This window comes from Schistocerca nitens, chromosome 7, assembly GCF_023898315.1.
Source record: "Schistocerca nitens isolate TAMUIC-IGC-003100 chromosome 7, iqSchNite1.1, whole genome shotgun sequence".
NCBI lineage: Eukaryota > Metazoa > Arthropoda > Insecta > Orthoptera > Acrididae > Schistocerca > Schistocerca nitens.
This window is the reverse complement of record NC_064620.1, coordinates 118,320,225-118,346,152: the sequence shown is the minus strand read 5'-3', so window position 1 is coordinate 118,346,152 and position 25,928 is coordinate 118,320,225. Positions and strand designations below refer to the sequence as shown.

The 25,928-nt window shown below is 45.5% G+C and overlaps 1 protein-coding gene across 1 annotated transcript in view; it reads right to left on the bottom strand.

Annotated features, from left to right (window-relative positions):
* Window positions 1-25,928, bottom strand: part of LOC126195497 (transcriptional regulator ERG homolog) — an 89,490-nt gene that overhangs the window by 41,714 nt on the left and 21,848 nt on the right. Inside the window, exon 2 of the mRNA XM_049934124.1 lies at window positions 13,679-13,922. Coding sequence (XP_049790081.1) covers window positions 13,679-13,922 — 244 coding nt within the window. The remainder of the gene's footprint in view (window positions 1-13,678; window positions 13,923-25,928) is intronic.

Genomic DNA, 25,928 nt, shown 5'->3' with positions numbered 1-25,928 from the left:
ATGACCATAGATGTTAAGTCCCATAGTGCTCAGAGCCATTTGAACCATTTTTTTTTTTTGTTTTGTTTTGTTGACGTCTGAATTCATCAATATACACTCCTGGAAATGGAAAAAAGAACACATTGACACCGGTGTGTCAGACCCACCATACTTGCTCCGGACACTGCGAGAGGGCTGTACAAGCAATGATCACACGCACGGCACAGCGGACACACCAGGAACCGCGGTGTTGGCCGTCGAATGGCGCTAGCTGCGCAGCATTTGTGCACCGCCGCCGTCAGTGTCAGCCAGTTTGCCGTGGCATACGGAGCTCCATCGCAGTCTTTAACACTGGTAGCATGCCGCGACAGCGTGGACGTGAACCGTATGTGCAGTTGACGGACTTTGAGCGAGGGCGTATAGTGGGCATGCGGGAGGCCGGGTGGACGTACCGCCGAATTGCTCAACACGTGGGGCGTGAGGTCTCCACAGTACATCGATGTTGTCGCCAGTGGTCGGCGGAAGGTGCACGTGCCCGTCGACCTGGGACCGGACCGCAGCGACGCACGGATGCACGCCAAGACCGTAGGATCCTACGCAGTGCCGTAGGGGACCGCACCGCCACTTCCCAGTAAATTAGGGACACTGTTGCTCCTGGGGTATCGGCGAGGACCATTCGCAACCGTCTCCATGAAGCTGGGCTACGGTCCCGCACACCGTTAGGCCGTCTTCCGCTCACGCCCCAACATCGTGCAGCCCGCCTCCAGTGGTGTCGCGACAGGCGTGAATGGAGGGACGAATGGAGACGTGTCGTCTTCAGCGATGAGAGTCGCTTCTGCCTTGGTGCCAATGATGGTCGTATGCGTGTTTGGCGCCGTGCAGGTGAGCGCCACAATCAGGACTGCATACGACCGAGGCACACAGGGCCAACACCCGGCATCATGGTGTGGGGAGCGATCTCCTACACTGGCCGTACACCACTGGTGATCGTCGAGGGGACACTGAATAGTGCACGGTACATCCAAACCGTCATCGAACCCATCGTTCTACCATTCCTAGACCGGCAAGGGAACTTGCTGTTCCAACAGGACAATGCACGCCCGCATGTATCCCGTGCCACCCAACGTGCTCTAGAAGGTGTAAGTCAACTACCCTGGCCAGCAAGATCTCCGGATCTGTCCCCCATTGAACATGTTTGGGACTGGATGAAGCGTCGTCTCACGCGGTCTGCACGTCCAGCACGAACGCTGGTCCAACTGAGGCGCCAGGTGGAAATGGCATGGCAAGCCGTTCCACAGGACTACATCCAGCATCTCTACGATCGTCTCCATGGGAGAATAGCAGCCTGCATTGCTGCGAAAGGTGGATATACACTGTACTAGTGCCGACATTGTGCATGCTCTGTTGCCTGTGTCTATGTGCCTGTGGTTCTGTCAGTGTGATCATGTGATGTATCTGACCCCAGGAATGTGTCAATAAAGTTTCCCCTTCCTGGGACAATGAATTCACGGTGTTCTTATTTCAATTTCCAGGAGTGTAGATACGTGTTTCAAAGTTTTACTGACCTTCAGTGTAGTTACCAACATTGTGTATAACCCGTTGCCAGCGATGTGGAAGTCGTAGGATACTCTTAACAGTGCCAGTTGGGTTGACAGTTCGAGCAGCGTGGTCTATTGCCCGACGAATTTGTAGCAGTTCTGAAGCGAATGCCGCGAAGTGTTTCCTTCAGTTTGGAAATCGAGTTGAACTCAAGAAGGCTTAAGTCAGGGAAGTGCAGTAGGTGGTATAGCACTTAGCAGCACTATCAGTCATAGAAATCAGTAACAGCTTGCACTGTACGTGCGCGAGCATTGTCCTACAAAATGATGGTCAGGTCCTGCAGAAAGTGTCATCACTTCTGTCTCTAAGGTGGTGGTCGTAGGTTGTGTTCCAAAAATGAACAGCATAGAGATAGAAGTGATGACACTTTCTGCAGGACCTGACCATCATTTTTCAGGACAATGCTCAAGCACGTACAGTGCAACCTGTTACTGATTTGAAACTTCCTGGCAGATTAAAACTGTGTGCCCGACCGAGACTCGGAAAGTTTGGAAGGTAGGAGACGAGGTACTGGCAGAAGTAAAGCTGTGAGTACCGGGCGTGAGTCGTGCTTCTGTAGCTCAGTTGGTAGAGCACTTGCCCGCGAAAGGCAAAGGTCCCGAGTTCGAGTCTCGGTCGGGCAAACAGTTTTAATCTGCCAGGAAGTTTCATATCAGCGCACACTCCGCTGCAGAGTGAAAATCTCATTCTTGTTACTGATTTGTTTTACTGATGGGGCTGCTAAGTGCTATACCATCTACTGCACTTCCCTGACTTAAAGCTTCGTGAGTTCATCTCGATTTCTAAACTGAAGAAAACACTTCACGGCATTCGCTTCAGAGCTGCAACAAATTCGTCGGGCAACAGACCGCACCGCTCGAACTGTGAACACAACTGACACTGCTAAGAGTATCCTACGACTTCCACATCGTGGCAACGGGTTATACACAATGCTGGTGACTACTTTGAAGGTCAGTAAAACTTTGAAACACGTTTCTATTTTGTACGAGCTGTAAATAAATAGTTGCCACTATTAAAGCTCCAACCCTCTTATGTAGAGGTAACACTGCGAAACGACGTGAAATGAAACATGGAATTAAGCACAGGTGTAAAAAAGGAGTGTGGTTGACTAAAGACAGTTGTAAAAAAGGAGAGTGGCTGACTACGGTACACTTGTAAAGTTCTGGGGACGTGTTGCGCACATGCAAAGGAAGATCCTTTCTTGAGTGCTGCCCCACCGTTAGGGGTCCCCAACCAGTCGAATTAAAAGAAGATACCGAAGCAAGTAACGGCGTTCTGCTAGATTTGTTACGGGCCGTTTAGATTAGTACGAGAGTGTTGCGGAAATTTTCCAGGAGTTTAGATGGGAATTCTGGGAGTGGAGGCTATTTTTTGGCGAAACATTAATCCGGAAGTTTAGAGAACTTACATGCGCGGCAGAAGGTTTCTGCTGCCTCCAGTCCGCAGCTCGTGGTCGTGCGGTAGCGTTCTCGCTTCGCGCGCCCGGGTTCCCTGGTTCGATTCCCGGCGGGGTCAGGGATTTTCTCTGCCTCGTGATGACTGGGTGTTGCGTGATGTCCTTAGGTTAGTTAGGTTTAAGTAGTTCTAAGTTCTAGGGGACTGATGACCATAGATGTTAAGTCCCATAGTGCTCAGAGCCATTTGAACCATTTGCTGCCTCCAACCTGATCTCACGTAAGAACGGTAACGTTAATATAAGGGAAATCAGGCTTACATAGAGGCGTACAGACACTCATTTCTCCTTCGCTCCTGTTTCCAGTGCAGCAGCAACGACTATCAGTGAAGCAAAGTGCCGTCTAATTAACACTGTACCGTGGCTTGCGGAGAATGTTGTACATAGGTACTTCGCAAAATAAGACCATTGCCCGTTATGAGTGAGGCATTGTCAAAAGAGAGTACACGTTCCGGGTTTACGACAGGGCGTCACAGTGTCCGATTGGAATGGTGCGGCAACTGGAAAGATAATCCAAAAAAAATGGCTCTGAGCACTATGGGACTCAACTGCTGTGGTCATAAGTCCCCTAGAACTTAGAACTACTTAAACCTAACTAACCTAAGGACAGCACACAACACCCAGCCATCACGAGGCAGAGAAAATCCCTGACCCCGCCGGGAATCGAACCCGGGAACCCGGGCGTGGGAAGCGAGAACGCTACCGCACGACCACGAGATGCGGGCCAAAGATAATCCAAAGATTAAGTATGCAGAGCAGTAGGATTCTTGAGGGCAAAACACCTAAATTTCTTACAGATTCACTGCGAAAATCTGTCGCCACGTGGACCAAATTCAGTGTCGCATCCATCCATATTGAAACGATTCCAACAACTTGATCGAGGCCGCACATGCATAGCTAATACTGATAGGGAATTCCAGATCTCGGATCGTGCGATTTACATCTTTTTGTCAAGTTGAAAGGACATCTGAGGGAAAGAGGTTTTCCAGTGTCAGGGGTGTTCAGACAGCGGTTCTCGAGAGGCTCTGTCACCGACGTGCGGATTTCTGTCGTCGAGGAAAGGAGTGGTAGATCGTTGCGACCACTGTTTCCAAGGATTATGCTGAAAAATAGTATCAAGTATCTGTGTCGTTTTAAGTGTAGTGCGGCATTCAATAAAAGTTACTATAATAAGGCGTATCTTACTTTTTGAAGCCTTCTCGTAAATGTAGATACAGTTGTAATTCGCGCTGTCTTTTCATTCATCTATATCTACAGCTGTACTCCGCAAGCCAGCTTACTGTGGCGGAGGGTAATTTCCTTTCAGCCGTTACTTCGACTTTTCCTGAGCCAATCGTGGATGGTTGACGGGAAGAACCATTGCTGGTAGGCCTCCGAATGGGCTCGAATCTCTCATTTTAGCCTCACGGTCTTTCCGCCAGACACACGTAGAAGGAAGCAATATACTGGTTGATTCTTGTAGGAACAAATGCCCTCTTAACTTTAACAGTAAACCACACCGTGATGCAAAATACTTCTGTTGCTGCATATGCCACTGGAGTTGGTCGAGCATCCCCGTGACGCTTTTGCACTTACTAGATGAAACGTACTGCTCTTCTCTGGATATTTTCTATTTCCTCTATCAATGCTATCTGGTACGGATCCCAGACTGCCGAGCAATATTAATCATAAGTCGAACGAGGGTTTTGTAAACTACCTATTTTGTGATTGAACTACTTTTCCTAATGTTTCTACCGGTTAATCTGAGTACGTCATCTGCCTTACCGCGACTAATTTTTTGTCGTCATTTCACTTTAAATCGCACACTCCTAGATATTTTACGGATGTAATTGCTTCCTGTGATTGTCTTGCAATCGTCGTTGCTCAGTTAAAGCATTGTCCGATAAAGATCTTTCTGTATTTCAAAGTTGTGTCACATTTGTTTAAGCAGAGGGTCAATTTCTAGTAACTGTATCAAGAGTCAGTCTCTGCACGTCTTCTTTTCTAGCATTACGACTTATCTTTATACAACAACCTTATCCGCGAAAAACCTCATGGAATTTCCGACGTTATCTGCTAGGTCATTTATATGTATTGTGAATAGTAATAGTCCTATAACATTTCCTCGGGTTGCGCCTGAAGATACTTTTACGTCTGGAGACTTCTCTCCGTTCAGAACGACGTGCCATGTTCTGCTTGCTAGAAACTCTTCAATCCAGTAACAGCGTTGGTCTGGTATTCCGTACTACTATTTTGTTCACTAGGTGGCTGTGCGGAACTGTTGCGTTGTACCTGTTGCACCTGAAGCCCCTATGTAGATATATTTTTGTTAATGACCGATTAACCTTAGGCGACATAGAACTCTGTTGGGGTTTCGATGTATTTTATCTCAAGGTCTCCGTGAGTAACACTTTTTTGCAGCTGTTTAGCCTTGCTCAGTACATGCCGTGAAGGGGTAAGAAACGTTTTCGCCGTGAAGATGCTCAAGAAGAAGGGGGCGAGCCGCCATTGCTCCGCCTTCGCGCCTGCGCAGAGGGGGGTCAGCGGCGGCGCTTCGCCTGCCCACCTCACGTCCGCGCACTACAGGCTGCCAGCAGCGCAGGCGCAAGCGCGTCCGTTATATGCGGCAGCCTCCGTAATGTAGGCGAAACCTGCGGAGCACTTCGAGGCAACCTCGCTGCCACGCGACGGGCCAGTGCAACTTCTGACCCGAGGTCTCAGTCACGTGGCACGTCAGTTTAGTCCATACACTCTTCCTCCAAAACACAGCTACCTCCAATTGAAAGGACCGACCGAGGTTGCGGGATGGACTAGCATTCGAGAGGACGACGGCTGAAATCCCTGTCCGACCAACCTGGTTTAGGTTCTCAGTGATTTCCCTAAATCGCTCCAGATAAATGTCGGGATGGTTCCTTAGAAAAAGACACCGCCGATTTCCTTTCCCATCCTTAAAAACAATCCGAACTTGTTATCCGTTCCTAATGACCCTACGTCGACGGGGTAGTAAACCCTAGTCTTCCTGTCCTCTGACTGGAAGGGTCGGCGGAAGAAAGTGCCTAACAACAAATGCTTTTTTTGAGGTATTATATTTTATATGTTTGGTTAAATTCAGATCGAGGATTCAGGGAAACCACTCCTGTCAAACGCAGCTTGCTGCATTTATACACAACATCTTGCAAACAGTAAAAAAAATGGTTCAAACGGCTCTGAGTACTATGGGACTTAACTTCTAAGGTCATCAGTCCCCTAGAACTTAGAACTACTTAAACCTAACTAACCTAAGGACAACACACACATCCATGCCCGAGGCAGGATTCGAACTGCGACCGTAGCGGTCCCGCGGTTCCAGACTGTAGCGCCTAGAACCGCACGGCCACCCCGGCCGGCTGCAAACAGTTGATGAATGTGAAGGGCTACATTTCCGAAAGGCGTAACACCGTACCGAATCGTCCAGGATATAATCATACTGAGTGTCTTAGCAAGTATGTAGATTGTTCGAGGAATGAAAGAGTAATACCATCCAGAGAGCAATACTGGACTGCTGCACAGAGACATTTCTAGCTTCGCCTGTAACCCAAGAAAGCATAAGATGGGATGTAAGGTTTTCAGTGTACATAAACGACTTAAACACGTAGGATCAGCATTACTGTGAGATCGTTCGCTGACGGTGCTGTTGCGTGCAGGAAGATACCATCGTTGGACAGTCGCAAGGAGTTGCAGAAATACTTTGACAACATTTCCAACTGATGTAATGAAAGGGAGCTTTCTTTGAATGGGGTAAATGTAAGACGATGCTTACAACAAAGATAAAAAAACCGATAGTCACGATGGCGAAGTTTTCTCTCTTCAGCGGAGTGTACACTGATTTGAGATTAAAACTGTGTACCGGAACGCGACTCGAACCTTGGATTTGAATTGAGAGTCTTGCTTGGATTGCTCTGTCGGTAGAGCACTTGTCCAGGAATGGCAAAGGTCCCACCACACAATTTTCATCTGCCAGGATATCTCAAATCAGCTGCAGAGCGAAAATTCATTCTGGAAGCAATAAAAATTGTTATGCTTACAGCATGTTATATTCCAGACATAAGTACACGATGACGTTCCTAGTAAGAGTTTCACACAAGACGGTAGATACGGGCACAACCATCCCAAGCCGCGCGGGATTAGCCGAGCGGTCTGAGGCGCTGCAGTCGTGGACTGTGCGGCTGATCCCGGCGGAGGTTCGAGTCCTCCCTCGGGCATGGCTGTGTGTGTATGTCCTTAGGATAATTTAGATTAAGTAGTGTGTAAGCTTAGGGTCTGATGACCTTAACAGTTAAGTCCCATAAGATTTCACACACATTTGAACGTTTTGAACCATCCCAAGCATAACAAGGAAAAAAGTGCCAGGCTTATGGAGGTTTTGTCTCCGTGTCACCATGCGTACAAATTAAAAAGCGGTGCCGTAATTCTTGAAGTTAAGACGTACATGCCGTGCTCAACAGCTTAAAATCAAATAGGATGCATTCCAATAAACTTAACAGCACAACTATATCATTTGATCGTAAGACGTTAACCAATGCTTGAGGATTAACTGAGTACAGCATGCATTTATTGTGGGCTGTATACCGAATTTTACAACTGAGGAAAATGATGGAGGAAATTTTTTATTTTATTTGACGCCCTAGTACCAAAGTTCCCACACACGGTGCCGTAAATAATTTAGTGTCTTATTAAACCTGTGTATATAAGGATTGTTTTCATCAGAAGCTCTTGGTGGTCCTGAAATACGATTTTTGGAAAATTTTACGAGCTTTGTGGTAGTTCCTGCAAAAAATTACACTGAATATTTGAGTTGGCGAGAGGCTATTGACAAGCCAAGTATCGCAGCTCGAAAAGCTAAAAGCGAGTGCAAATGATTTTAAAAACACTCACCTGTAAAACTCTGCATTTTTATTGGTCATCCATTGTCTGAAGGATAACGAATCGAAAGAGTACAGGAGCACGCACCGTGCGTGACTGATCACTAACGCAAGCAAGTTCATAAGAATCGTGAGTGAGGTATTATTTGGCAAGAACTAATGATTTTTTTGAAACAATACAAGTGAATAAACCTTTGCCGGGCGTTTCTGTGCACTGGGGTGCCACTGATTTAAAAGGCACACTGAGTAAGGATCAGTATGATCGTGTGAAACAACCTCGTGACAAGTTAACGGCAAAGTCTGGGAACTCGCTTTTTCTCTTTTCAGCTTGATGACAGAATACATAGGGTGTAAAAAATTCGCAGAGAAAGTTGTAGAGTTATTAGAGGAGTTACAAACAAACACCAAATCCACAAAAGGTCACAGGTCTAACGTTTCCCCGCTAGGGACTTTCAAGGATTTGACGTTGAACTTCCCTCAGACTATTGTTCATCTATTCATCTACATGATTACTCTGCAATTCGTAATTACGTGCCTGGCACGTAACTTTCACAGTAATTCTCTATAATTCCACTCTCGAACAGCGCGCCAAATACACGAATGCCTACGTGTTTCCGTGAGAGATCTGATTTCCCTTAATTTATTACGATGATAGTTTTGCCCTATGTAGGTCGGCTTCAGCAAAATAATTTTGCATTCGGCGGAGAAATCTGACGACTGAAATTTCCTGAGAAGATCCTGCCGCAGCGAGAAACGCCATTATTTTAATGATGTCCACCTCAGCTCCTGTATCATGTCTGTGGCGCTCTGTCCCATATTTCTCGATAATACAAAACGTGCTGCCCTTCTTTGAAGTTTCTCAATGTACTCCGTTATCTCTATCTGGTAAGAACTCCACACTGTGCAGCAGTACCCCAAAAGAGGACGGACAAGCGTAGTGTAGACAGACTCTTTAGTAGATCTGTTGCATCTTCTAAGTGTTCTGCCAATAAAACGTAGTCTTTGGTTCGCCTTCCCAACAACATTTTCTAGGTTTCTTTCAATTTAAGTTCTTCATAACTGTAATTCCTAGCTATTTAGTTGAATTTACAGCCTTTAGATTAAACCGATTACCGTGCAGCCGAAGTTTATAGAATTCCTTTTAGACTCAGGTGGATGACCTCACTCGTTTCATAATTTAAGGGTCAATTGGCAGTTTCCGCACCATACGGAAACCTTATCTTGCAATTGGTTTTGATCTTCTGATGACTTTACTAGGCGGTAAACGACAGCGTCAGGTGCAAACAACGTAAGACGTCTGCTCAGACTGTCACCTAAATTGTTTATACAGATAAGGAACAGCAGAGGGCCTATAACACTACCTTGGGAAACGCTACAGTTCACTTCTGTTTTACTCGATGACTTTCCGTCAGTTACTACGAACTCTGACCTCTGAAAGGAAATAATGAATCCAGTCGCATAACTGAGACGATATTCCATAAGTACGCAATTTGATTACAGGCCACTTGTGAGGTATGTTGTCGAAAGTCTTCTGGAAATCCAGAAATACGGAATGTGTTTGAAATCCCTTGTCAATAGCATTCAGAACTTCGTAGAAATAAAGAGGTAATTGTGTTTCACAAGAACGATGTTTTCTATATTTGTGTTGACTGTGTGTCAATAGACCATTTTCTTAGACGTAATTATAATCTCGTAGACAGTATATGTTCCAAAATCCTATTCCAAATCGACGTTAGTGATATGGGTATGTAATTTAGCGGATGACTCCTATTTACTTCCTTGGGTATTGGTGTGATTTGTGCAGCTTTCCAGTCTTTAGGTAAAGATTTTTCTACAAGCGAGCGGTTGTAAGTGATTGCAAAGTATGGAGCTATTGTATCATATCAGCAGACTCTTGAAAGATATCCAATTGACTGGTACATAATTTTGACCGAAGGCCTTGCCTTTATTAAGTGATTTAAGCTGCTTCGCCATACCGCGGATATCTACTTCTAAGTTACTTATGCTGGAAGTTGTTCTAGATTAGGATTCTGGAATGTTTACTTCCTCTTGTTTGGTCAAATAGTTTCGTAAAACCGCGTTCTGTAAATCTGCTTTAGTGCCACTGTCATCATTGACACCTCCATTGCTGTAGCGCAGTGAAAATATTGTGTCTTGCCGCTGGTGTACTTTAGATATGACCAGAATCTCTTTGGGCTTTCTGACAATTTCGTGACAGAGTTTCGTTGTGGAAACTATTAAAAACATCCCACATTGAAGTTCGCGCTACATTTCGAGCTTTTGTAAAACTTCGTCAATCTTGGGGATTTTGCGTTCTTTTAGATATGGCATGCCTTTATCGTTGCCTCTGTAGCAGTGTTCTGACCTGTTAAGTGTGCCATGGGCGTGTCAGTACCATCACCTTAGAAAGACGTCAAGCGAATTTTTATCTGCCTTTTAAAAGTTATTTCACCGACTCGTATGCAACATGTTGAATCTGGAAACTGATATGCAAACAGTTACATGTTACTGCTAGGAACGGTAGGTTTTCGTTACTGCTAGCAATGCTCACGTCCATGGATAAATAGTGACATTATTCTTTATGTTATGCTGCGATAGCGTGGGAGTTTCCAGTCAGGTTTACAGGTTCTTCATGACTGATTATACCGTAACTGAGTTAGCTGACAAGCATATGCTTTATGCGGAGGCAAGAAAGGCGCCTTTGTTTGTTGTTGTGGTCTTCAGTCCTGAGACTGGTTTGATGCAGCTCTCCATGCTACTCTATCCTGTGCAAGCTTCTTCATCTCCCAGTACCTACTGCAACCTACATCCTTCTGAATCTGCTTAGTGTATGCATCTCCTGGTCTCCCCCAACGATTTTTACCCTCCACGCTGCCCTCCAATACTAAATTGGTGATCCCTTGATGCCTCAGAACATGTCCTACCAACCGATCCCTTCTTCTGGTCAAGTTGTGCCACAAACTCCTCTTCTCCCCAATCCTATTCAGTACCTCCTCATTAGTTATGTGATCTACCCATCTAATCTTCAGCATTCTTCTGTAGCACCACATTTCGAAAGCTTCTATTCTCTTCTTGTCCAAACTATTTATCGTCCATGTTTCACTTCCATACATGGCTACACTCCATACAAATACTTTCAGAAAAGACTTCCTGACACTTAAATCTATACTCGATGTTAACAAATTTCTCTTCTTCAGAAACGCTTTCCTTGCCATTGCCAGTCTCCATTTTATATCCTCTCTACTTCGACCATCATCAGTTATTTTGCTCCCCAAATAGCAAAACTCCTTTACTACTTTAAGTGTCTCACTTCCTAATCTAATACCCTCAACATTGCCCGACTTAATTCGACTACATTCCATTATCCTCGTTTTGCTTTTGTTGATGTTCATCTTATATCCTCCCTTCAAGACACCATCCATTCCGTTCAACTGCTCTTCCAAGTCCTATGCTGTCTCTGACAGAATTACGATGTCATCGGCGAACCTCAAAGTTTTTATTTCTTCTCCATGGATTTTAATACCTACTCCGAATTTTTCTTTTGTTTCCTTTATTGCTTGCTCAATATACAGATTGAATAACATCGGGGAGAGGCTACAACCCTGTCTTACTCCCTTCCCAACCACTGCTTCCCTTTCATGTCTCTCGACTCATAACTGCCATCTGGTTCCTGTACAAATTGTAAATAGCCTTTCGCTCCCTGTATTTTACCCCTGCCACCTTTAGAATTTGAAAGAGAGTATTCCAGTCAACATTGTCAAAAGCTTTCTCTAAGTCTACAAATGCTAGAAACGTAGGTTTGCCTTTCCTTAATCTTTCTTCTAAGATAAGTCGTAAGGTCAGTATTGCCTCACGTGTTCCAGTATTTCTACGGAATCCAAACTGATCTTCCCCGAGGTCGGCTTCTACTAGTTTTTCCATTCGTCTGTAAAGAATTCGTGTTAGTATTTTGCAGCTGTGACTTATTAAACTGACTGTTCGGTAATTCTGACATCTGTCAACACCTGCTTTCTTTGGGATTGGAATTATTATATTCTTCTTGACGTCTGAGGGTATTTCGCCTGTTTCATACATCTTGCTCACCAGATGGTAGAGTTTTGTCAGGCCTGGCTCTCCCAAGGCCGTCAGTATTTCCACTGGAATGTTGTCTACTCCGGGGGCCTTGTTTCGACTCAGGTCTTTCAGTGCTCTGTCAAACTCTTCACGCAGTATCGTATCTCCCATTTCATCTTCATCTACATCCTCTTCCATTTCCATAATATTGTCCTCAAGTACATCGCCCTAGTATAGACGCTCTATATACTCCTTCCACCTTTCTGCTTTCCCTTCTTTGCTTAGAACTGGGTTTCCATCTGAGCTCTTGATGTTCATACAAGTGGTTCTCTTATCTCCAAAGGTCTCTTTAATTTTCCTGTAGGCAGTATCTATCTTACCCGTAGTGAGATAAGCCTCTACATCCTTACATTTGTCCTCTAGCCATCCCTGCTTAGCCATTTTGCACTTCCTGTCTATCTCATTTTTGAGACGTTTGTATTCCTTTTTGCCTGCTTCATTTACTGCATTTTTATATTTTCTCCTTTCATCAATTAAATTCAATATTTCTTCTGTTACCCAAGGATTTCTACTAGCCCTCGTCTTTTTACCTACTTGATCCTCTGCTGCCTTTACTACTTCATCCCTCAAAGCTACCCATTCTTCTTCTACTGTATTTCTTTACTGTATTTATGTTCAACGATTTCCACGGAGATGGTTACCAAGTGACGTCACATTTTAAAGACCTGGTGGGCGTATTCGTAGAAAAGACGTTTAGGCGAGGCCGACGGAAACTGGTAGTCCTCTCAGTGAGCGAACTGTTCCGTTTCAGGAAGCTGTGTTACAGAGAACTGAGAACGATCACAGCACCAGGAACTAAATACTTCCAACCCAGTATGTGAGAAGTCCTGTACGAGACGGGTAAGCATCAATTCGAGTTTAAAAATGTATAAAATCTATTACCTGGTAATTTTTCCCCATCCATTGGGATTCTACCAATGTTATCTACACCAAACTGTAAACATCCTGGACACGTAAATGTGTTTTTTGCTACTGTTGACGCTGCGTTGAGAAACGAAGGAATGTTCGAATGCCTCAATACACATGTCTGGGAGTTGGACCATAAATGAGTGGGCTCGTATTTTTCACAATCAAGTGATTGGGCAGTATCCGCCTAACACGCTCGGTGGAGGAAGCTACCGTATCTACTTCTGTGAAGCGCTGTGAGAAATGCAGAACGTTGCACTAACGGTCAAGCAACGATCACGGTTCGAGCACGGCGGGGTTCCACTACACTTTGCCGTTGACGTCGCAGAACATCCCCCTACTGCTGTATTTGGAGGGGTGGACCGATACCGTGGCCACGACGTCGTCCCGACCTCACCCCTGAGGACTCCTTTTTGTAGAGGGAAATGAAGCGTTTGGTGTGCGAGACACCGTCACACACTCCAAAAGGTTTGGTTGCTTGTTTGATTGAAGCTGCAACCTTCGTGAAATATACGATGTTTTAGGGCTTTAGACAATCATTAGCAAGCTGATGCCCGTAGTGCATTAATATAAACGGACGGCATTTCCAGCAACGTTTCTAAACAGTATCCATCACGCGGCAATATGGACACCTTCTCGGAACGCCAACTAACGTCAAACCTTGGTGGACCCCTAGTGGGGAAACGGTGCGCCTGCGACACGTGTTTCTTTTCAGCTCCTCTAGAGGCCGGGCGTGCGAGAGACTGACCTGAGCGCGCGGCTGAGCTTGTCGTAGTTCATGTTGGGCTTGCTCTTGCGCTCGCCCCAGCGGCGCGCCACCTCGTCGGGGTCGGTGAGCTTGAACTCGCCGTTGCTGCCCTCCCAGGCGATGCAGGCGGCGTTGCTGGAGTCGGCGAGCAGCTCCAGCAGGAACTGCCACAGCTGGATCTGGCCGGAGCCCTGCGCCAGAAGCCGCGACCCCGCCGCGTTCAGCACCTGGTACGGGTCCGCCGCTGCGCACACAACGACACGGCCGTCACACACAGCGGCGAGGCAGTAGCTGCAAGCGACGCGCTGCATGCAGGAAAATTAAGCACACCTCTGGAGAAAAGAGAGGCACTTGTGCGCCTATCGAGAGCTCGGATGGCACTCCAGTACTAACAAAGGAGGGGAAGTTGAAAGTCGGAAGAAAAAGCAGCGTGTTAAGTAAGAATATTCTACATTTTGGAGGTGATTGGGTAATTTCCAAGAATGATTGCCTGTCGAAGTCGCGGGGTCCAAACGACACATATAGAACGTGCGGTCGTAAATCGATCATGCGACTCTGGTGGCGGGAGTTGTGATTAATTATTTGTAGATCGTAATTTTTATCTGTTTTCCGTCGTTCGCTTGGTTGCTCTAAATTACATATCTCCGCGAATTATTTGTTAGTTGCTAGGGAATCCCAGACGATTTATGTTGTTAGTGAGTGGGATGTCTGGTGTTCTTGACGTTTCTTCGGCGGATTCTCTCACATGGAAAAATGTAATTCCGTGTTTATCCAGCGTAGAAAATTGTTTGACTTTTTGTCGCAAATATGGAGTACTACCGGACGAGGAAAGAAGGGACTGTGTAGACTGTGGTGGTGCGAATGTATAAAACTTCGTAAGAACAGTTTCGATGCTGAAATACCGTTTACAATTTCATTGCGGACACTGCGGAAAACGAACGAGTATCGTGAAGAATACATGGTTCGACTCTTCCAAATTATCCATCCAGACCACCGTAATGGACTTTCACATGATAACAACACCGACGACGAGTAAGGTAAGTCGTCTCCTTTGCAATTACAAGTATTTTTGTAACGCTCTTCTTTTGTCGTTGGCTGGCCGGGAAGCCGAACGGTTCTAGGCGCTACAGTCTGGAACCGCGCGACCGCTACGGTCACAGGTTCGAATCCTGCCTCGGGCATGGGTGTGTGTGATGTACTTAGGTTAGTTAGGTTTAAGTAGTTCTAAGTTCTAGGGGACTGATGACCTCAGAAGTTAAGTCCCATAGTACTCAGAGCCATTTGAACCATTTTTTGTCGTTGCTGTAGCGACCACTGTAAACATACTCATAACGCCCGTCACCAGAGTCGCATGATCGATTTACTAACGCACGTTCGATATGTATCGTTTGGACCCCGCCACTTCGATAGGCAATCATTCTTGGAAATTACCGGTGATTGTATCGACCAAAAGAAGACAAAAATATCGAGTAAACATGGGCTTTAAAATGAGTACTCTAAGAGCTATGAGCACTTGTTTGTCTTCGCTACTGTGAAACACATCTCTTCTACTACAAGCTCTTTGCTATTACGAACGACCTACAGATGGTTGGGTTGGGTTGATTGGGGGAGGAGACCAGACAGCGAGGTCATCGGTCTCATCGGAGTAGGGAAGGATGGTGAAGGAAGTCTGCCGTACCCTTTCTAGGCATTTGCCTAGAGGGATTTAGGGAAATAACGGAAAGGATGGCCGGACGCGGGATTGAACCGTCGTCCTTCCGAATGCGCGTGCAGTGTGCTAGCCACTGCTCCACCTCGCTCGGTGACCTACAGAATGCAGTAAACAAATGAGCACACATTCCTGAGTAGTTGTCTATGAATACTACATGCAGTAAACACCCGTTACTGTTGTTACTGTAAACTGTTTACCATTCTGGGTAAGTGAAGCGCATGCATTAATTCTGATGGAACCAATTTGTGTTTCTTAAGTTTCTTAAATGCTTTTAGATTGTAGTTTTATCGCCGGCCGGAGTGGCCGAGCGGTTCTAGGCGCTACAGTCTGGAACCGCACGACCGCTAAGGTAGCACGTTCGAATCCTGCCTCGGGTATGGATGTGTGTGATGTCCTTAGGTTAGTTAGGTTTAAGTAATTCTAAGTTCTAGGGGACTGATGACCTCAGCAGTTAAGTCCCATAGTGCTCAGAGCCATTTGAACCATTTTTTTTGTAGTTTTATCTTTGCACTTACCACCACGGTGTAAAACTATTATTCCACACTGGGAATCGCACGCACGGTTTTCTGTTACGATTTGGTAGATGGAAGCAACTGTCGAGCGAGTGTCCTGTGCGCTGAAGTATATCCTGAATGCAGGCTACCATCTGCACAGCTATTCAGCAGTCTTCTCCAGTCGACACCGTATTGAACACCTAGCTTAGTGATGGCTCGCAAATACAGGTCGTGTGTTAAATCAAGCAGATTATACGCGAAGCTCTGTTGTTCAGAAGTGCCAAATAACATGTTCTAGTTTCTTTACTGCGTTCTGTAGGTAGGGCGTAATAGCAAAGAGCTCACTGTAGAAGTGACATGTTTCACAGTAGTGAAGATGAACAACTGCTCATAGCCCTTACGGCATACATTTTATAGCCAATGTTTCCTGGATTTTTTTTATCCGTTCTGCCGTCTCTAAAATATGGAATACTTTCTTTTAACACCCTTTATATAGAATGGCTATCCAAAAGAAACAAACTTGAAGAGAATATTGACGAAATTAGAGGAGAAGTAGATGAAGATGAGAGAGGATATGTGATAGATCTAAGTCGAAACGAAGCACCTGCAGTACACGACATACCCTCGGAATCACAGACATCCTTGGGAGAGCAAATTATGACAAAACCATTCCACTTTGCACGCAAAATACCCAAGACAGGCAAAATACCGTCGGACCTCAAGGAGGACGTAAAAATAAAGATCCCAAAGTAGCCGGTTGCTGCAAGTTGCGAATGTTGCGAAACCATCAGTTTAGTAAGCCATGGTTCCAAAGTAGTAACATGACATATTTTCATGACAAAGGAAATACTTATAGAACCAGATCTGAGGGAAGATCAGTTTGGGTTCTGGAGAAATGTAGGAACACGCGAGGCAGTATTCATCCTACAACTTGTCACAGAAGATATATTTTCAAAAGGAAGACCAAACATCTTTAGATTTACAGTTGACTGTAATACACTCCTTGAAATAGTGAAGGTAGCAGGAATAAAATAAAAGGAGTGAACGGTGCTAGCCGGCCGCGGTGGTCTCGCGGTTCTAGGCACGCAGTCCGGAACCGTGCGACTGCTACGGTCGCAGGTTCGACTCCTGCCTCGGGCATGGATGTGTGTGATGTCCTTAGGTTAGTTAGGTTTAAGTAGTTCTAAGTTCTAGGGGACTGATGACCACAGCAGTTGAGTCCCATAGTGCTCAGAGCCATTTGAACCATTTTGAACGGTGCTCTACGACTTGTACAGAAACCAGACTTAAGTTATAAGAGAGGAAAGACATGAATACGAAGTTGTACTTGAGGAGGGAGTGAGACAGGTCTGCAGTCTCTCCCACGTCATTCAATCAGTATACTAAGGTCGCTGTGATGGAATGCAAGATGAAACAGATAAAAGAATTAAAGTTCAGATAGACAATGTAAAAACGTTAAGGTTTCCCAATGACATACTAATTCTGTCACAGACTGCAAATGACTTGGGAGATCACGTGTACGTCGGCCGTAGTGGCCGTGCGGTTCTAGGCGCTACAGTCTGGAACCGCGTGACCGCTGCGGTCGCAGGTTCGAATCCGGCCTCGGGCATGGATGTGTGTGTTGTCCTTAGGTTAGTTAGGTTTAAGTAGTTCTGAGTTCTAGGGGACTGATGACCACAGCAGTTAAGTCCCATAGTGCTCAGAACCATTTGAACCATTTAGATCACGTGTACGGAATGGACCGTATGTTGAAAATAGGTTATAAGATGGATATCAACAAAAGAAGAACGAGGGGAATGACGAGTAGTAAAATAAAATCAAGCGAAGCTTGTAGAACTGGATTAGGAAATGAAACGCTAAAAGTACCATTGAGTTTTTCCTTTTGAGCAGTAAAATAATTGATGTTTATTGAAGCAGAGAGCACATAATATGCAGACTGGTAATGGCGAGAACGCTGTTTCCGAAAAAGAGAAACACATTTTATTTTAACATTAATGTGTATTTCACAAGCTGCGACATCGTGTCGTGAATAGAAACAGTGATCCAGAAAGTGTAGAACGTCTTTTACTCCAGACAGTGAACACAAAACTTTTTCCGAGAGGGGCAGCGCAATGATTAGCTCACTGGACTCGCATTCGGCAGGACGACGGTTCAAATCCCCGTGTCCGAACACCCTGGTTTAGGTTTTCCGCGATTTCCCTGAACAGCTTGACGCAAATGCCGGGATTGTTCTTTCGAAAGGGGGTGGTCGATTTCCCTCTCCACTCTACCCTAATTCGAGCTTGCGCGTCGTCGCTAACGACCTCGATGTCGACGGGACATGAAACACTAATCTCCTCCTCCTCCACAAAATTTGTCCTCAGACTATCGATATCGGTTAGTGGTGACCATCTTCAGATCTGCAGAAAGAGGAGAAACCAAATAAAACTAATGGGGAGTCTACATCTTGATATAAAAGCTGAGTATCGTGCTGTGTCATATAGTAAACTATCACATAATTAGTTTCATACGTATAGAATACACGATCATTTAAATACGACAACGCATAACTGTCTCAAGCATATCCTAGTGTAATAAAGCCAGAATGGGCGAAATATATTCAGCTAGGCCTCGCCGAACATAACTACGAGTAAAAATATGGTGCGTACTAGGCCACAACACGAGAGCGGCGCTTTAAGTGTTTGGGAGTAATTTTTGAAAGTATTCGTCTGAAGTGTAGCCTCGTACAGAAGCAAAACGTGGACGATAAATACCACAAGAAGGAAGAAAGAAACTCTTGAAGTGAAATGTGTTGCTATAGAGGTACTGAATGAAATTGGAGAAAAGTGTACTTTATGGCACAACGTGAGTAAAAGATGGGATCAGATAATAGGACTCGTACTAAGGCGTGAACGAACAGTCAATTCTGCAATGGAGAGAAGTATCGCGGGGGAGGGAGGGGGGGGGGAGGAATTGTAGAGGGAGGCCAGGGCTTGATTACACTCAGCGTCAGCAGGCTGCAGTAGTTGTTCAGAGATGGACAGACTAATGTGAAGAGACGGACCAAAGCACACTTCCGACTGATGACCGCCACAACACCGGCGTACTGTACGATATTTCACGTGTCGCGCATACAACGTGGTGGTATTCCAATTCGCGATTTAAACTGTCTGCTTTGACCACTGACGCAAAAAATATATCGACTGTGACGATGTCTCCTGCTCTCGCGTAATTAGAACGGCATTCTTTTGTAAGCATTGCTGACGATGGTGATATGACCATAACAAGTTGTGCGTGCTGTTTGTTTTTCTAATGAAGCAGTTGTAATTCATTACTTGTTGCTGTCTACCTGTGATAATAATCGCGCTAACGTATTTGCATGCCATGTTTTAGTTGTCTTAGTAGCTGTATTCCATCGTCCTCGGTTTTATATGTGGCCTCTTATATCTAGGATAGCTGTCTCAAATGGCTCTGAGCACTGTGGGACTTAACATCTGAGGTCATCAGTCCCCTAGAACTTAGAACTACTTAAACCTAACTAACCTAAGGACATCACACACATCCATGCCCGAGGCAGGATTCGAACCTGCGACCGTAGCCGTCGCGCGGTTCCAGACTGAAATGCCTAGAACCGTTCGGTCACACCGGCCGGCAAGGTGGAGGTTCCTTGCTGTTTTGGGATGGCGCTATGTGGGGCCGACGTACGCCGCTGGTGATCATGGAAGGCGCCGTAAAGGCTTTACAATACGTGAATGCCTTCCTCCGACGGATAGTATAATCATATCGGCAGCATATTGGCGAGGCATTCGTCTTCGTGGACGACAATTCGCGCCCCCATCGTGCACATCTTGTGAATGACTTCCTTCAGGATAACGACATCGCTCAACTAGAGTGGCCAGCATGTTCTCCAGAGATGAACCCTATCGAACATGCCTGGGATAGATTGAAAAGGGCTGTTTATGGACGACGTTATGCACCAACCACTCTGAGGATTCTACGCCGAATCGCTCTTAAGGAGTGGGACAATCTGAATCAACAGTGCCTTGATGAACTTGTGGGTAGTATTCCACGACGAATACAGGCATGCTTCAATGGAAGAGGACGTGCTACTGGGTATTAGAGTGACCGGTGTGTACAGCAATCTGGATCACCACCTGTGAAGGTCTCGCTGTATGGTGGTACAACATGCAATGTGTGGTTTTCATGAGCAATACGGAAATGATGTTTATGTTGATCTCTATTCCAATTCTCTGTACTGGTTCCGGAACTCTCGGAACCCAGGCGATGCAAAACTTCTTTTGATGTGAGTATTTGAAGTCTTCATACTCTTTTTTCAGTTCCACTGAACACTGTCACAAGTGGGAATGGATAATGCGTACGACTTCAGAAATTTTACTATTCGTACCACACATTTCTTCACATGCTCAATGTCTTCGCTTTTTGGTGTACAGAGCAATGAATCCCGTCTGTCGATCGACGTGATTTCTTGCTTTTTCATTGTCAACTAAATCTTTAAATTCTTTTCGATTGGTATTGTAATGTTGTTTCGTAGCAAATAAGCAATATCTGTCACTTATGCCGACTGATAATACTCATCCATCTCTTCTGTCATTCCCATTCATTTTAAGGATTGTGAAGATCGCTAGACTACAGCCACTGGACCTGTGAACGTTCTTCATACCACGGTCAATTAGCGAGCGTTAAACAGCGCTTATAGTAAGATTCTGCTGAACTCAAGGGAGTTGTGTCCATCGCAAAATGCTGCACCGTAATGCTAAAATAAATGTCGCGCTCTTTCGTGTATTTCCGAGGAGGACCGAGCAATGCCGAGTGACAGACTGAGCCTTGGACTGCACGCGATGGCCGGCTGTTGTGGCCGAGCGGTTCTAGGCGCTACAGTCTGGAACCGCGCGGCCGTTACGGTCGCAGGTTCGAATCCTGCCTCGGGCATGGATGTGTGTGATGTCCTTAGGTTAGTTAGGTTTAAGTAGTTCTGAGTTCTAGGGGACTGATGACCTCAGAAGTTAAGTCCCATAGTACTCAGAGCCATTTGAACCATTTTTGGACTTGGTGCACGCTGAATTCCGGCCCTGGCCTAACAGCTGTACGATGGCCGATCACGGTAGGGTGAGCAGTTAAGGCTGCCTGCCGGCATCACGAGGGAGGAACTCTCGCTTCTCACCGGGGGGTGACGATTTACTCAGCTCCTCGCCAACCAAATCTAAAGATTAATACAATTAAATTCGGGGGTCCAAGTAGTACGATTAATGTGTAATTTATCTCCCGCCCAAATAACTGCTGTGAGATGTTCAGACAGTTTATATAATTCCCTTGTTCCATGGGAATATAAATTAATAATGTGCTTGTTTTGATGTATACAGGGTGTACCATTTATCTTGACCACCCTAAATAACTGTTTTTCCAGATGCAAATTACAAAATGTTTCAAGCAAATGTTCTTTAGCTGTCAGAGGGACTTCAATCAGCATGATTGCCTTCGTTGTAGCTTTGTTTTTTTTTACAAAAATATGAACAGCGGTATGACTTTTTTAAATGGCACCCTTTTTTTTTAATTCGGTAATTCGTTTCCTCTCCTAAAGACCTCTTTAGAAATGTATCACAGTATACCATTCACTGAAACACAACGTTATCAATTATATAACACAACATTGACGTTGACGCTCCCAGCGCTTAGTGCAGGTACTCGGGCTTATGGAACACATCCACGTGCTGACGTTGAAAAGAGGACAAATGTAAACACAAGTAGAATGCACACCCGTCATTCCGTCAACCATTGTCAGTTGAAGAGTTGTGTGAGTAGAATGTACACGAACGAAGAGAAGGTAGAAATGCTACTCATCTATTGGGAATGTAACTTAGCAGAACAGTAATTGCAATACTGTTTTTCTATGTACGGGTACTTTTAGTGCAGTAGTTTAGTACTTTTAAATACTGTTGTGTAGAGTAGGCATACAGTAAAGGCTTGCATCCACATAACGTTTCTTTTGTTGCTGTTGTGCCGGCCGAAGTGGCCGTGCGGTTAAAGGCGCTGCAGTCTGGAACCGCAAGACCGCTACGGTCGCAGGTTCGAATCCTGCCTCGGGCATGGATGTTTGTGATGTCCTTAGGTTAGTTAGGTTTAACTAGTTCTAAGTTCTAGGGGACTAATGACCTCAGCAGTTGAGTCCCATAGTGCTCAGAGCCATTTGAACCATTTTTTGTTGCTGTTGTTGTTGAAGGTAGGCGAAATGCTACGCAGGCAACGGAATTGTGCAGAGAGCGATATCCTGACAATAACCCACCTTCCCGACGGATGTTTTATCGTCTTGTTGCGACGCTTCAGGAAACGGGAAGTTTCAACCCACGACAACGCTATCGTCGTAGCACTTGCACAGACGAAGCTGCCGAAGTTACTGTTCTCGCTTCCGTTGCTATGAATCCACATGTGAGCACACGACAGCTTGAACACGAGATTGGCATTCCTAAAACCAGTGTACATCGTATTGTTATACGTCACCGGTTCCATCCTCACCCTGTACACCTAAGTCAAGAATTGCACGGGAATGATTTCCAGAATCGTGTACAGCTCTGTCAGTGGGGACAGCAGCAAATCCTCGCCAACCCGAACTTCTTCTCCGATGTTCAATTTACCGATGAATGTTCCTTCTCAAACAAAGGACAGGTAAATACAAGAAACATGCCTTATTGGTCCAGCGATAACCCACGATGGCTTAGACAGGTGGAACATCAACGTCAATGGAGTGTTAACATCTGGTGTGTGCTTGGCACTACAATTATTGGCCCTTATTTCATCAATGGTAGTCTAAACGGCACAGCATGTGCCAGCTTCCTCAGACGAAATCTTCCTCCTTTTTTGGATGTAGTGCCGCGAAGAACCAGAATGCTTATGTGGTATCAACACAGGTAAATACAAGGAACATGCATTATTGGTCCAGCGACAACCCACGGTGGCCTAGACAGGTGGAACATCAGCGTCAATGGAGAGCCTTGGCGTGCACGTCGTGTTTTGAACCGAAGGTATCCTGCCAGATGGATTGGTCGAGGGGGAACAGTTACTTGGCCTGCTAGGTCTCCTGATTTAAATCCTCTGGCCTTTTTTCTTTGAGGATGCATTAAAGACGTTGTCTATCGTGATATTCCAACAACTCCAGAGGACATGCAGGAACGTATCGTGCTTGCTTGCAATTCTCTTCAGCAGGCAACACTGGAAGCAGTAAATAATTCTTTCATTCAACGAGTGCACCAGTGTATTGGTGTCCAGAGTCACCACTTTCAGCACCTTTGCCGGCCGCGGTGGCCGAGCGGTTCTAGGTGCTACAGTCTGGAACCGCGCGACCGCTACGGTCGCAGGTTCGAATCCTGCCTCGGGCTTGGATGTGTGTAATGTACTTAGGTTAGTTAGGTTTAAGTATTTCTAGGTTCTAGGGGACTGATGACCTCAGAAGGTAAGTCCCATAGTGCTCAGAGCCATTTGAACCATTTTTTCAGCACCTTTGAATGTTGAACTCCTGAGCAATGGTAGAGGAGAGTCAAAGTCAATTTTGTGTTATTTTTTTACTTGGTTTTCATTTGTTTTCTGACAAATCCAGCAAGTGGACGAGTTTGTTATCCCAGGCTCAAAGTCAGTGTTGTGTTATGTAATTAATAACGTGGTGTTTCAGTGAATGGTATACTGTGATACATTTTTGAATAGGTCTTTAGGAGAGGAAAAGAATTATCGAATATAAAATACAGGGTGCCATTTAAAAACGTCATACCGCTGTTCATATCTTTGTAAAAAAAAAAAAAAAACAAAGCTACAACGAAGGCAATCATGCTAATTGATGTCCCCCTGATTTGCTTGAAACATTTTGTAATTTGCATCTGGACAAACAGTTATTTAGGGTCAAGATAAATGGGACACACTGTATAAACGGTGTCCCAAAAAATGCATAATTTAGTTTTTTAGTGAAACTGGTTAATTACTTGGAAATTGAAGTATTGCGCGAGGTTATGTGGTCATGCGTTGAAAACAGTGCGGAGAGTCGTTGGGAGAGGGTCCATCACCATAACAACAACGTCGTGCAAACCTATCCGATCTCCCGCTTGCTTGCTGGCCACACACAGCTGTGACTCCTGCTTTGTTGGAACCAGCGGACATTCTCATTTGAGTTGATCGACGGGTCACAATCAAACACCTCACTGCACAACTGGCCGTCTCTGTTGGTATTGTTGACAGACTCATCTGCCAGTCGGGGTATGCAAAGGCGTGTGCCCACTGCCTAACAGAAGACCGTAAGAGCAGTTAAGGACCATCTGTGTGGAATTGATTGCACGTTACGAGGCTGATTGTGACAATTTTTTGTCCAATATCGTGGGCTCATCCCTGCGAATCGGAAACGAATGACAGTCTCTTCTCTGAAGAACGAGTTCATAGCCACACCCTGAGCCGATAAAGTCATGGTGATGGTATTCTGGGACTCTGTAGATGTTATTCCGTTCGATGCCCTCGCTCATGGAGGAACGATCAGCTCTGAAGTACATTGTACTGGCCTCTGGAAATTGAAGAAACGGCTTTGGCATGTTTGTCACCACAAAAATGCTGATGAACTTTGAGAGGTGGCATGTCTTTACGATGCACACAGTGACTTGCCCCCTCTCATATTTATATCTTACTCTGAGTAATTCGATTTGGGGAAGTAAAGCCGAGTATGGTCATTACAAGGCTAGTATTCAGAACTCAGAAGATATGAATATTTTTGAATATTTTCCTCTCTAATTGCATGCGGTGAAAAGTTGCTATTCCTTCAGACCGGACTTCCCACGCAGCATCTCTCGTCACCCGGGTGGTCCAGTGACAGGTGGGTTCTGTTGATCTTCAAAGGGTTAAGCCGACGGGTGTGAGGGAGCCGAGTGTATGCTGTCCAGACGCCGACATTGTCCTAAGAGCGGGGGCGACACGCCCACAGGGGCCTGAAGGAGCGGCTGGGTTTAGAGATTCCGTTACTTCGCAGAAACTTAGTGAAAACGAGAAAGGCATGGGAGTGACTTGTGTTCCCAGGAAGCGTTTTCTGCAAAATCATAACTGTGATTGGCTTGCTCAGGGGACAACTCCGTGACGTAGCAAAATCGGCGCAGAAATTGGCACCAAGTATCTCCATTGGTGGAATAGTAGTGCTTCGGCAATAGAGTGGAATTTTCCGCCGGTTTTCGAGTTGCTGATTGGCACGTTTAACCACGGCCACTGAAGTGGGGGCGGGAATTTTCTGTGTTCGGCTTGTACGGGTGCTCTTCAGCGAGTCGGCTCTCGCCTTTCGGTCGGAGTAGGTTACAAGACTGAGCTCTCGCTGCTCTGGACAACCTGCCTTCCGTTGGCTGTCTAATATACTTTCATTTAATTGTAACTGTTTGACGAAGTTGTTGAAGTTTCGACTTCAACGTAACTTTCCGAGTACAGTTGGCAATTGAGCGTTCTGCGTACAAGCGGCCTATGTCGTCCGTCTTGAGCAGTTTTGGCAAAAGTTGACTGTATCAGAGTTACTGTGTGACTTCGCTTGTTAAAATCAATCACTGTACCGTCAGTGATTGTGTGGCGAGCCTTCTTCGTCTTCCTCAGAGGCGCATTTGTATTGCTAGGAATTCTTTAGTCTGGAACAATCAGAACAGGATAATTTGTTTCGGGCTATACTCGCGACATTATCATCACCACGACGGGATGTCGAAGCAATCAGCCATTGCCTCCGGTATGCCAGATCGTGTGCTTGCAGTTAAGAAGACAGCTTGGTAATGTATGTCCGCAGAACCGACAGTTTAGGGAATTTTGTTGTGTGATAACCAGAGCTCAGCAGAGCGCGCCTGTCCCTATCTTTTCTAACGTCGTTCTGTCTTGGGTGTTCATTGTCTGAGTTCTCACTACTGTAGCAGCAATTAATGTTGGGTTGGCTGGGTGTTTCTCTTAATATTTGAGTTGCAAGGAATTGGCTCCACGTATCACTTGGCCATAAATGTCACAAGCTAGTTTATGCACAGGACAACTTCGTCTTCACAGCATTTATTTGAGTATCCAA